The sequence below is a fragment of the Austrofundulus limnaeus genome, unplaced genomic scaffold, assembly GCF_001266775.1.
Source record: "Austrofundulus limnaeus strain Quisiro unplaced genomic scaffold, Austrofundulus_limnaeus-1.0 Scaffold117, whole genome shotgun sequence".
Lineage (NCBI taxonomy): Eukaryota > Metazoa > Chordata > Actinopteri > Cyprinodontiformes > Rivulidae > Austrofundulus > Austrofundulus limnaeus.
This window is the reverse complement of record NW_013952519.1, coordinates 1,220,438-1,233,320: the sequence shown is the minus strand read 5'-3', so window position 1 is coordinate 1,233,320 and position 12,883 is coordinate 1,220,438. Positions and strand designations below refer to the sequence as shown.

Genomic DNA, 12,883 nt, shown 5'->3' with positions numbered 1-12,883 from the left:
GTGTGTGTGTGTGTGTGTGTGTGTGTGTGTGTGTGTCAGCTATAATTTCATTAGCATCATCCTTCATTCTCAGTTTGTCCCCTTTTTTAAACCAGGACGTTTGTCAGCGGTCCATTCCTGAGCCAACGAAGCAGAAATCTTCCTCGTTTTTTTTCTCCACTTGTCAGCGGAAACCGAGGCGGCTTTTAAAAAAAAAGACATTCCCTAAATTCTTCTGTGACAATTCGACTAAATTATATTTTAGTTTTTACCGAGAAAAACATCAGAAAACAGGAAGTCTGATAAGACGAAGTGAAGAAAATAAAGCAACGCGGGTTAAAGATTAAATCTTATGAGATAAGAGCTGAGAATAAAAACACATTTTAAAGACAACAAGCTTATATGAAGGAAGCTTACTTTCACATATTCTCCACCACCGTTGGACACTGATGAACACCTGCGAGACAGAAAACCAAATATTCAACAGTTATTTTCTGATTATTTAAAGATTTATTGAAAGATTGTTCAGTTTAAAACCTTGTTTTTCTCCTTTTTTGTTCAAAAAGTCCTTTTTTGCTCATGTCTGTTTGTCTGTTAGCAAATTACTAATGGATAAACGTTTATAAGACATTTCAAGATGGCCGCTACGGGCATACGTAAGATACCTTATTATCTTATAAGATATTATATAAGATACACAAAAAAGGCTAAAAACTCAGTCAGTTTTACAAATAATGATGTAACATTTTGTGTGGTAGTAGCTGAGAGTAATCCTTTTCTTTTAAGGCAGGAGTGTCTCATTTTCACAGAGGGCCACATGAGCGTTATGGTGTTTTAATTAACTTTGATGTTTAACGTTTAATTTTGACTAAACACGGTCACGTCTCATTGCTATGACTGAGCCATGCTAACAAACAATAACTGAGCTCTACCTGGTATTTCCTGCATAGAAAAAGCATTTTAACACATCCTCTTATAAACAATGAAAAGAACTAATCGACATGCTAATCCTGTGCTATCCAACAGAATCACTCAGTTAATTAAAGCCAACAGATCAGAGGCAGGACAAGTATTATCTTTCCCCCTTAAAACTTGTTTATTTTGTTGTGTTTAATTATAAATTTTAAGTTTACCACTGATATTATAAACAATTTTCATTTTAAAGAAAAAAATAAAGAAAAATAAAGGAAACTAGAAGCACTCTGAGAGTGAAAATCTCTGCCAAGACCAATTTCCCCCATCCTGTAATAGAGTTACAAAGGGGCACACCAATACTACAGTGCCACCTGCTGGACACTTTGAAACCCACGTCCTGTGAAAGCATCACAGCTTTGCCGATGTCAGAGTGTTAAAAGAAAAATAATTCATGTATCTGCAATGTGATCCGGAACATCACCAAAATTTAGTGCTGTGTTACTTGGTCCAGTACCCACATGTGGTAAAAATTTCATGATAATCCGTCCACAAGTTTTTGAGTAGTGTTGTCCACAGACAGAACGACAGAACGACAGACAGGCGGACAGACAGACCGAAAACATTACCTCACCCATGGCGGAGGTAAAAATTTTTGGCGGGCCAGACGGGAGTCACCCGAGGGCCCCATTTGGCCCACGGGCCTTGAGTTTGACAAGTGCTTTAAGGTGTTTCATCCTGACTGCTCAGTGTTTGATCTGCAGAACCAAAGATTTTCCAGCAGGAAAACATTTTTTCTTTGTGTCTTCTTGCACAACTGAATCAGTGAGTTCATTCGACAACGCCCGGCAACAACTTGCAACACAACAACTTCTCCAGGGAGGACGTGGAAAACCTCCGAGTAACAATCTGAAAACGGTTTGTTTTCTGGAAACGATGCGGTGTTTCTGTCTTCCTCCTGCCGATCCGGTCATCAGCTGGCTCCAAACCAAGCTGGGTGTTCCTGGGAGTCACAAAGCTCAGCCCCAGCACCCGGGGGATTTCTTCTAAACTGGTTTAAAAAAAAAGAAGAAAAAGTAGAAAAACTGCAGCTTCTAACTGACGGCAGACACATACGCTTCATTTTTCTTTTCCTCAGCATATTTGAGTGAGTCCGGGGAGGTGACCTCCTGTTCCCAAACACAAACTCTGAGAAACTCCCAGCGTTCAAATCTGTGTTCCCAAACCCCAGAGAAGATCTGAAGCTCTGATTATCTCACTGTTGTTTTTGTTTGTGATGCTTTGAGGTAAAAACTAACATTCGTTTTAAAAAAATGTTTTTTTTACACAACAAACTTACAGATGAATGATTCCCTGAAGATGTTAAACTCTGCAAACTTCGCACTGTCTATTTTAATTTAATGGCAACGCTGAGATATTATTTCTAGACTACAAACAGGAAGCGAGGTGGGGGCGCAATAAATCTTCCCAAACAGACCAGGAGGGTTTTAATAAGAGGTGGAAGTGGAATTTAAAGATTTATTCAAATAATAGATTAAATATTTCCCAGCTTTCAGTAATGTTACATAAACTTACAGTAAATCTGAGCCTACAGAGAAAGTTAAAAGGTCACTTCCTCTTGGCGTAGAGGAACTAGTCAATTTGGCGCTCTAAGCAAGATTTCATGTGGCACCCCCTTGTGCAACTTTCTAAATATTCTGTTAATCCACTAATAATGAAACTAAATTCTCATTTAGTGGATTAGTGTTTTTGCTAACTTTGGAAACCGTGATTAGCTTCAGCAAAATGAGGTTACGCTAAAAATTCACAACTGTAAAACTTTTATTTTTATGCCATTTATCCAGAATTAAATAATAATAGTTTAAAAAAATATCCCCACTTACAAGTAGTGCTGAGCACCTTGTGTGTAGCATGTAGCATATTTAGCAGCTAAACTTCAAACTAAAAGAGTATCAAAGATTTTTAATAAGATTTAACAATATTTAAATATTGAATGCAAAATATGACTACCTATAAAATATGGTGAGAGTATCTGTTATTTGTTGTTCGACTAACTTCAAACCGTATTTATAAAAATACAAACTCTAACAAAGCAATGCTTTTATTCTGAAAGGGTGATTTGATGATCCCGCCCACCTTCAAATTGAACCAATAACAACATTGTGTCAGAGCTGCCTGTTATTCCCTGTTTTAAACAGGCTGTTTAAGTGGTGTATGTTAGTAAAATGTTAGCAAAATATCTCATGAGCCATTGAATCTACTGAAACTACTAGTTTTATACATCTAGCTCAGGGGTCTGCAACCTTTACAATCAAAAGAGCCATTTCTGCTACTGACACAGTAATAAAATGTGTCCAGAGCCACAAAATAAGCTACAACTGTGATTATCAACTGGTGGTCTGTGGGACTTTTCAAGGCCTTTTTGGGAACTTTTACGGCCAGTGGAGGTGACATTATAAAACTAAAAAATACATTGCGTATTTTATTTTTTATTATTATTTTTACCCTTCAGGACAAATAAAAAGACTATATTCATGTAAACAAGAAAAATACTTTATATAGTTTATACCTAATTTCATAAAAAAAATTAGTACAACTGAATTATTCAGGCTTATTTTTTTTCTAATTCTTACTATGCAGTTTTTAATATTCTTTAAAGGTAATTCTGATGGATTTGAGAGAAAGACAAAAGTTGGATTATTTAAGTAAACAACAGGCTAGCATAAGCTAACATGTTTTACTTTTTGCATTAGTAGTATTGATCACGTATTTGCTTACAAATTGATTTCTGTTGTGGATATAAAAACAAACAAAATAATTTATTCTGTTTTGTTTGGTCACGTTTTCAAAGAGCCTCTGTAGAGGGACCAAAGAGCCACATGTGGCCCSAGAGCCACAGATTGCAGACCCCTGATCTAGCTGAATAACTTTCAGAGTATGGTATGTATGTATGCATGTGTGTATATATATGGTAGTAGTTGAGAGTCATCTCAAACCTCACATCTTTGTGGCAGGAGATCATGTTTGTTCAGAAACACCTGACAGGTGAGCAGCACAGGTAAACAGGAAGTGAGTTTCAGTAAAAGCAGCTGTTTGATCAGACTGAATCCAGAGCTCCTCATCTCCTCTTCCAGTCTGACCCAGCTTCCTCCTCAGACAGAAACCGAACCGGCTCCGTAGTCCAGTGGTTGGAAATGTTCTGGTTTTATGTTTTAAGGCAACAAATCACCAAAACACAAACACTGATTTCAGCTTTCAGAGCCAAACAGGAGGGAAACAAATCAATAAAAGCTGTATAATCTCTGAGCTGGTGCTGATCTGACATCATGACAAACTTCTTGATTCTCGAGGTTAAAAGAATAAAATAAAACATCAACATGAGCGGGTTTCTGAGCCCAGAAACGCGGCTCACCTTTTCCGGGTCTCCTGGTCTCCGCAGCGGACCGAATCACAGCCAACGTCCGGGACCCGCTTCATCTCTGTCCCGCACAGCCGCGCTGAGCTGCGGGGCGAAGAGCGGGGAGGAAGCGGAGAGCCACTGCGCATGCGCGTCACCTCCACTGACCGTTTTATGTTTGACCGAAATGTTTTTTTTTTCCTTTCAAACAACTTCCTGTTAAACACATGTTTACACTAAATCTTACAGTTCTTTTACTTTGAGCTTTTAGCTATCATTTAATACTTTTAGCTACGGATTTGATGCAGAATTCGCCGTATTTTACAGAAAATGCCTGTTGTTTTTATTTAATTTGCACTTTGATTTTATTATTTCCTTTTTGTAGGACTTCTCACATACAGAATTATGTGCAAAAGTTTTGATCCAGTTTTGTTGTATTTAAACTGATATTTCTCATCAAAAGTAATTTAAAAAATAGATTTTGAGACTTCACCTCAGGCTGACAAAAGAAAATATTAATATTTGAATGTTAATTTACTAAATATTATATTTTGTATATGCAAAACTAGGCCATTTCTTCAGTTATTGGGTAAAAACAGTAACTGTCCAAAATGCATACTTGTTTAAAAACCCTTGAGAACTACTTAAACGGATTAAAAATAGCTTTTTTGGCTGCAAATAAAGAAAAGAGGGCTGGATTAAGACTTCTGCACAGAAATATAAAATTTGGGCATTTTATTGCAACTTTTTTTGGGAAAGGATTTAATTTTTCTTTCATAATTAAAATTTTTTATTCATAAATATTGATTATAAAATATTTTGCCACATTAGAAAAACTTTTTTTTGTTTTGAACTTATTATCTACTAAAGGAAAATAGTGAGGAACTTTGTGTTTTCTGTTATCATCCTGAACAAAGTGACAAAACTGTAGAAATAATTTTTTAACAAGATGAAACTGAAAAGAAAAAAAACTTAAATCATCTCTCACCTGCCAGGGTGCACTTCCTGTGAGATGTTTGCCATCTTCTGAGTTTCCTGTTCAGGTCGATGCCTCTCTGTCTGAGGGTCCGACAGGTTCCGAGCCCTGTCACATATAGGGTCCATTGGCACATAAAGGTCCTGCTTTGAAGCAGCTCCACGACTCGTCATGTTGAACGGATCTCTGCCAGATCCTGAGGCGGGTTTGGTCCTCAGGGGGTCTGACAGCTCTGTGAGGCAGCCGTCAGGAGGAGAGGTCAGAGGTGAGGCCCGTTTGGGTGTGGGGGGCAGCGGCCGGGCCGAAACGGGCCGAGGCTGCTCCAGAGCTGTCAAACTGAGAGAGGAGAGGACGCCGAGCAGAGGGGAGTCTCGAACATGTTCCCCCGCCCCGTCCTGCTTCTCCTCCTCTGTGCTCTTCTCTCTCACCCTGCAGAGCCTCTCACTGCGGGGGGCCGTACCCACGTGGGTGTACATGTGCCTGGAGAGGGTGTAGCTGCGGGGACGGGAGTCCATGTCTTCCACAGACTGCTTCCCTCCTCCTGCTGATCCACAGAACTCCCCCTTCACATGTGAGGCTGCTTTGTTGTTGGTGACGCCCCCAAACCATTTAAAACCTGAGGGGGACAGGATGGAGCCCGTTACGGTCCAAAGAGTCAGGTACATCAGTTTGCCTGCATTTGTACAATTATTCAATTATTTAATTTTTAGTTCAGATTAATTGTATTTGGTATCACTGCATCACTTCCTGTTTTCAAATCAGCTCTTAAAACATTTTTTTTCTCCTTGGCTTTTAAGTCATTTTGAGATGTTGGTTTTAATGTTTTATTTTTGCTGATTTTATTGGATCATTTTACTTAGTTCATTGTTTTTATGTTTGCTTTTATGTGTTTTTATTAGTGTACAGCACTTTGGCCAACGGTGTTGCTTTTAAAGTGGTTTATAAATAAAGTTGTGCTGTATTGTATTTCCTGGCAGGGCATAGGCCGTAAAGGCAAGTGCTAAGGGCGCCGTCTGTCCAGGGAGGACTAGAAATGTGGAACGACAAAACATATTCTATAACTTTTTATTAGAGTATAGTTGATATTAGCCGTGTCTCAATTCAGGGTCTGCAGCCGACCAAGACCACGGCCCACGTAAACCACAGGTAGGCTGCATGTATGACACGCACTACCCCGTGTTACTATGGTGTTACATTTTACATCACGTGCCTTCAAACACATGTATTTACGTCTTTTCACAAGAGAAAAACTTCACAGTTAAAAATGTAAAGTGTAAACAAATAAAAACATTAATAGGTCTTCAATGTTGGGGTTGAGACCCCCTAGTGGGGACATAAAGGTACTTCAGGTAAGTCGCGAAATGTTTGGGCATGTTTTTTTTAATTTATTTTATTTTATTTTTTTCCGGAGGTATGTTGTTAAACACACATTACCATGAGCTATGTAGCAAATCGATAAACGGAGACATAAAATAATGTATTTCAGTCAAAAATGAAAATGTTTTTACTAGTAGTATGGTAATTATTGCAATATTTCTACAACATGATAGTCAAAAATTAATTCATTATATAAGGGATTCTTGCTCAGTCTCTCCATTAGTTTGGGGGTCCTAGACTAAAAAATACTGAAGACCCCTACTGTAGAATTTTCATCGGTTGCTCATGAAGGTCACTTGTTCTGTGGGTCTCTCAGCTGTTGCAAAGAAGATTTCAGAATAAAAGTATCACAGGGTGCTCGGTGTGTAAATACAAATCGAAATAAGGATAAATAGTCAGAAGTTTGCTTCTGTTTTTGTTGCCCTCTGCATGTCTTTAGTTAAATATTAACAGAACTTCTAACATCTAGTGGAGTCAGAATAAAGGTGTGAGATAATCAGAAACAGTATCAATCAAATAAAAGGTAATAAAAGCAGATTGTTTGTTCCTTTTTACTGTCTCACACAGAGCAGGTGTGTTAATGACGTTCAGGGGTAAGGTTTCGGACTTTACCCTGAACATGACCCAAACCATCACACTGAGTCACCCTGTGTTGATTTAGTCTTCACTCACTCTGACGTTAAAACAGTTGTGACAGCAGCTGCTGCTTGATTCTGAACGGTTCATAAAAGCATAAACCTCCGTCTGACGGCAGTTTACAGTGAAACATCACTCATCGTTACGAGGCCGAACTCAGGACATCAATAAATGATTGATAACGCTTCGCTCAGATGGAGCTGAAACCTTCAGAGAGCAGAGCAGCAAAGTCAAAAGGAGAATAAAAATCACAACACAAAAACTCCCCTTATTGCATCACAATGGAAGAGGTCAAAGACAAAAGAATAAAAAAAACAGAAATTGAATTTTAGGCAAAACCGCAGTGCAAAAAAAGGCTGCGTGAAATGTTAAAGCTAAGCTGTTAAAACTAAAAAAAAAGGCAGAGTGCTAACTAAAAGCTAACAGAAGCAAAACCTTAGGAACCCAAATAGTGCAAAAAGCTAAAAACTCAATCCAAAAGCAGGAAACACTAGCTGGAAACTAAATGTAGCAAAATGCTAAAAGCAAAAGTAGCTCAAAATAAGTCAAAGCCAAAATTATCATAAAAGTAACAAAGATAGCTAGAAACTGAAAATATGAAAAAAAAAAAAAAAGCTGTCTAAAAGTACCAAAAAGCTAGCCTAATGCTAAATTTGGGGCGGCTGTGGTAGAGTGGTCAAGGGAGTCAACCTGGAACCGGAAGGTCGCTGGTTCAATTCCCGTCCAGTCGACTCAGTCGTTGTGTCCTTGGGCAAGACACCTTACCCGCCTTGCCTACTGATGGTGGTCAGAGGGTCCGGTGGCGCCTGTGTATGGCAGCCTCGCCTCTGTCAGTGCGCCCCAGGGCAGCTGTGGCTACAGTGTAGTTTGCCATCATCAGTGTGTGAATGTGAGTGTGCATGGGTGAATGTCTGCAGTGTAAAGAGCTTTGAGTGTCCCTGATGGATAGAAAGGCGCTATATAAGTACAGTCCATTTACCACCCAGTCCATAAATGCTACACAAAACATTAAACCCAAAAGTCACAAAAAGCTAGCTAAAAGTAGCAAAACTCAAGACAAGAGTAGCAAAAGTCTATTTAAAAAATGGCTAAATGGCAAATGGCTAAAAGCTAAAAAAGAAACGCTAAAAGCTCACTAAAAGTGGCAAAGAAAAAGCTAAAAACTAAAAGTGGTATAAGAAGATAAAAGAGCAAGAATGTATTTAATGTCTTTCGATGGAGAAATGTTTATAAAGTTAAATATTAAAAAAGTTAAGGGAAAAGCAGAACATAAAAATTGTAGTTTGTGTCTTTTTAATGAGCTGAATGTTTTGATACATTAACGACTAAAATCTTCACACAATAAAATTTAAAAAATCATATTAATCTCAATAATGTCCAACAGAAACTACTGTGCTCGTTTCTGCAATTTTTATTTTGTTTTGTATCTGTCTTGTTTTTCAGTCTGTAACTTTTTTTGCTCTTCTGCAAAAACATTATCGAGTTCTTAAAAAAGCATTTTCTTGTGTGATTTATGGCCTCAGTGTGTGAAAACCTGCCAAATGGAGGACAGAAACAGTCAAACCTGAACATGAAAATTATGTTTTTATTATTAAACAGGAAATGAAAGATCAGAGACAGGATCTGAGAGACCTTTTAGTTGAGTATCGACCTCAGAAAAGTTCACCTCATTGGAGCTACAATCCTAATATTTCAAACTAATATGGTTCAAGATGTTGATTTTATATTTTTCTGGAAGTACAACAAAACATCCACCTGAAAATGGTCATGAGGACTAATAATGAGCGAAGACAGAAGCCAAAATCACAAAGCATAAAAATTTAAACATCCTTCAGAAAAGTCCAAATAATTGATCAAGATTGTTTAAAGAGCAAAAGAAAAAAGGTGAAACTTTTAGTGGTTTTTTTTTGCTCCAGTCAGAGATTTCATTAGAATAACTGGACAGTTAACGAGAGGACAGACGCTCCATGTCTTTTCTTCAGCTCTGCCTTCAGCTGAGCCGCCGACACAAAGACCAGCTTATGATTTGTTTACAGGGTCCAGAAAGAGGACAAATACTCCCTGACTCGTCTCACACCACATCTCTGTTTTTACTTGTTCGAGGGCCTGAACACAAGCAGAATTTCACCTCTCTCCTGTGATCTGTTTGAATCAGAAATCTTGTTTCACTCAGAGAAATGCTCTGATTTCTTTCTTCCTTTATTGCAAAACAATGAGGCTGACAGGGCAGCACAAATATATTTACAAAATCAAAAAAAAAAAACTTTGAGGACACGGAGCACCACAGAGGACAACCTTAATATGGAGTGGGACAACGGACCAACAGAGGGGAAGACGAGACATAAAGGGAGAACTAATGAGGGGACATGAGACACACCTGGATCAGGTGTGGGCGGAGCTTGGGAGGAGGAACTAAACTGGAACAGGGAGTAAACAAACACTAACTAAGGCATGGCAACGATGACACTGGTCCAGGCATGGACCACATCTGGCAAACCAAATCTGGACCACCAGAGGATCGTCATCCTTTGCGGTATCTGGGTCAAATATGGGCCAGAACGGTACCAGACAAATTCTGCTAATTTTGCGGGCCCCGGTCCTTTCAGCCTGTCGGCCTTTGTTCCCTCCTCAGTGGAGCATTGTGTGTTCACACCATGTCTGGTTCATCCCTGCTCCTCATCCTGTCCCCTTGCTTCTTTCCCATTTCAGATGCTTTTAGACTTTTATTTTGATTTAAGCTCCTTGAGCCTGTTTCTGTTTTCTGAGTTCAGCATCACAGAGTCGTAGCATTCGGTCCAGTAAGTTGTCGACTCTGGAAATTCCCGACACTTCAGCTGAATTTTAAACGTTGAACGTTTGTAGATGTTATCAGAGCAGATTTGTATTTATCATTGATACTTGTTATAATTCTTCCTTTTTTTAATATGTTTTAAATTGAAAACTCATATTCAGATGAGGCACAAAAAGACATGGTTTTATACTACATACAGTCTGGGACGTATTAAAACAAAAATCACTGTAAAGTTTTTTCTTTATCTTCTTTCTTTTATTGAATTCATCAGAAGTAGAAAAAGATCATTACAAATCAAATGAACACATTCAAAGTGCTGTCATGTTGATTTTTTTAAGTTTGTGATGATTTCCTTCAAAATGCAAAGTTCAACAAATAAAACTCTTTTTTTTACAATCATGAAAGGACGACAAAGAAAATCCAACTCACTCTTTTTCCTCTTGTTCATGGCCCAGCTGAGGTATTCTGCTGTTTGAGCAGCGTCTCCACTTGTTTCTACAGTCTGCTAATAATCCACACGCCTCACTCAGAAGAGTGAATCTGCTTCCTGCTTTCTGAAACCAACGGAAACGCTGGGGAGGCCTGTTTTCTGAGCAGTTTCAGGTCATGTTTGTGCAATCAGGTGGAAATAAAACAGTGTTGTGACTTCTGTTTCAAGATGTGTGTCAGCTTTCTGACTCTCTGACATCGCCTTAGTAAGCAAAAATGTATTTTTTATGTTTATTTTAAAAACATAAAACACCAGGAAAAAAAGATTTTTTTTTCTGATCCAAGCTGACGTCACAAACTGATTTCTGAAACGATAAACAGAAAAAAGGAAACTGAAGAGAATTTAAAAACAGATATTTGGGTCTTGAAGAGTTTAGAGACTTCTGATCATTTTATTTTTATTTAAGACATGTTTTCTGGACTTTATGTAAAAAAAAAAGGAAACAAGAAAAGAAGCTTTCAAACAAACAAATAAAACTGGTGGGATTTAGGTTATTATTAACAAATATGCCGATGAAACTTAACAATTTACACATAAAACCCAAAGATACACAGTTAGTTAATTTTCTGACTGAAAACTGAAAACAAAAAACATTTTGTTTGACATAAAACATAAAGATATTATGTTTCACAGATGTTGGAAAAATTTTCAATCAATTTTATCTGTTTAGATAAAATCCAGTGTTTGGATCTGTTTACAGGGTTGATTTTTCTTATATTTACCTCCATATTTCAGATCTGTAATAAACGTTTACTTTTTTATTTTGCCACAGACCAAAGAGAACCAATGTAAAGAGAAAAAACAACATCTTAATCTGGATTTGGGCTTTTAATTTGAAAGTTTGCACGACTTTTGGTTGCTTAATCCCTGAAACAATCAGTATGAGACACTGAATGCAGCATAGTCAAATAAAAAGACATTTTTATTTAGGTTGAAGTTTTATATGGTTGTTTATATTCTAGGAAACTTTGGGTTTTACACTACTCCTCTGAACCTGCCCCATTTTACCTCCCCTTTATGTGTTATCTGGCCTAAGCCCCACCCCCAGGCTGTCTTGCTCTCTCGTGGGTTGTTTAACTCAAGTTTCCTTTTGTGTATTTCAAGCTGTTGTTAAAAGTAGCACAACTGTGACCGGTGTCACCTGTTCCCCCATGTTTGTCTTGTATGTCTTCTTGAATGGCTGTTTCTTAACTGCCCCCGCCCCCTTCCCTGAATGTACAGCACCTTGTGAATTGATTTCTGTGAAAGGCGCCGTATAAATAAAACTTTACTTTACTCTGAATTATTTTTTCAACAGTAATAAACGAGGCGAGACAGCTTTAAAGACACTGACTTCATTAGAGATACAAGTTTCTTTCAATTAAAACAAACAGAATAAATGAAGGGAATCTGGTTTTGTTGTTAAATAAACAGATTTTTCTTCGACACATGAAGAGATTTATGGTTCTCACAGCTCAGAGGGTGGAGACACATTTCAACATCATCCTGTGTTTCCTGCCAACATTTCCTGATGAACAAATCCCAAACTCAGACTCATCGATTGCTTCTGCATCAACTCTGAGGCCTCATGACCTCCTGACAGGTCAGAAACACAAAAATACTAATACTTTACAAATAGACTTAGTTTTACTGTGGGTAAAATGTAAAAGTGAAATATTTGTGAGTAAACAGCAGCATTTCACACAGACCAGTTTGTTTCTGAACCGGGTTTTGTTTCGTCTGCAGAACTGACTCACTGTCCGTCTGGATGTGGATCCTCGCAGCTGCGTTAACACAAACCTGTTCTGTTGGCCGTACCAAGTGAGACGTGGTACTGAGCTGCTGCAGAACACTGTGCAGCTCCATCAGCAGATCTTTCTAAAGTTTCATTAAAAACACAAACAGAGCTCAGAGTCAACTCAGCTTTTTAAATAAAAGAACGGAGCAGCATTTTTATTTTGTCTTATTCTTTCTAGAAATGACTTCCTGTCTGAATATTCACAGAAATCAGCTGATTTTATTTTGTACACAACAGATTTCAGATTACACAGAAACCTTACATCAGTTTCTTGATAAAATGTAGTAACTCATCTGGCTTTAAAACTGATTTATTTGTAGAGTTTTTTTTCCACTGACAAAAAACCAGGAACAGAATTTTCCCTTTAAGTTTTAATGTTTAAAGGAGAACATGTCCTTTTTGACAAAAAGCTTCTTTAATCCCAAATAATCTGAACGTGAAGTCTTATTTAAAATAAAGAATCAAAGACGTTAAGCAGACTGTAGTTAGTTCAGGCTTAAAAAAAGTGTTCAGAGTTTCTTTAGAGGTTGTTTGATTATATATATATA

The 12,883-nt window shown here is 37.8% G+C and overlaps 1 protein-coding gene across 2 annotated transcripts in view; it reads right to left on the bottom strand.

Annotated features, from left to right (window-relative positions):
• sh2d3cb (SH2 domain containing 3Cb) overlaps window positions 1–10,551 on the bottom strand; it is a 55,870-nt gene extending 45,319 nt beyond the window's left edge. The window contains exons 1-3 of one of the 2 annotated variants that reach the window (XM_014014628.1): window positions 10,498–10,551; window positions 5,277–5,880; window positions 397–436 (exon numbers count right to left, since the gene is read on the bottom strand). In XM_014014628.1, coding sequence (XP_013870082.1) covers window positions 397–436; window positions 5,277–5,880; window positions 10,498–10,516 — 663 coding nt within the window. In that variant the 5' untranslated portion in view covers window positions 10,517–10,551. Of the gene's footprint in view, window positions 1–396; window positions 437–4,303; window positions 4,439–5,276; window positions 5,881–10,497 lie in introns of those variants that run through there. The other variant, XM_014014629.1, reaches the window with a different exon arrangement.
• Between the last annotated feature and the right edge of the window lie 2,332 nt (window positions 10,552–12,883).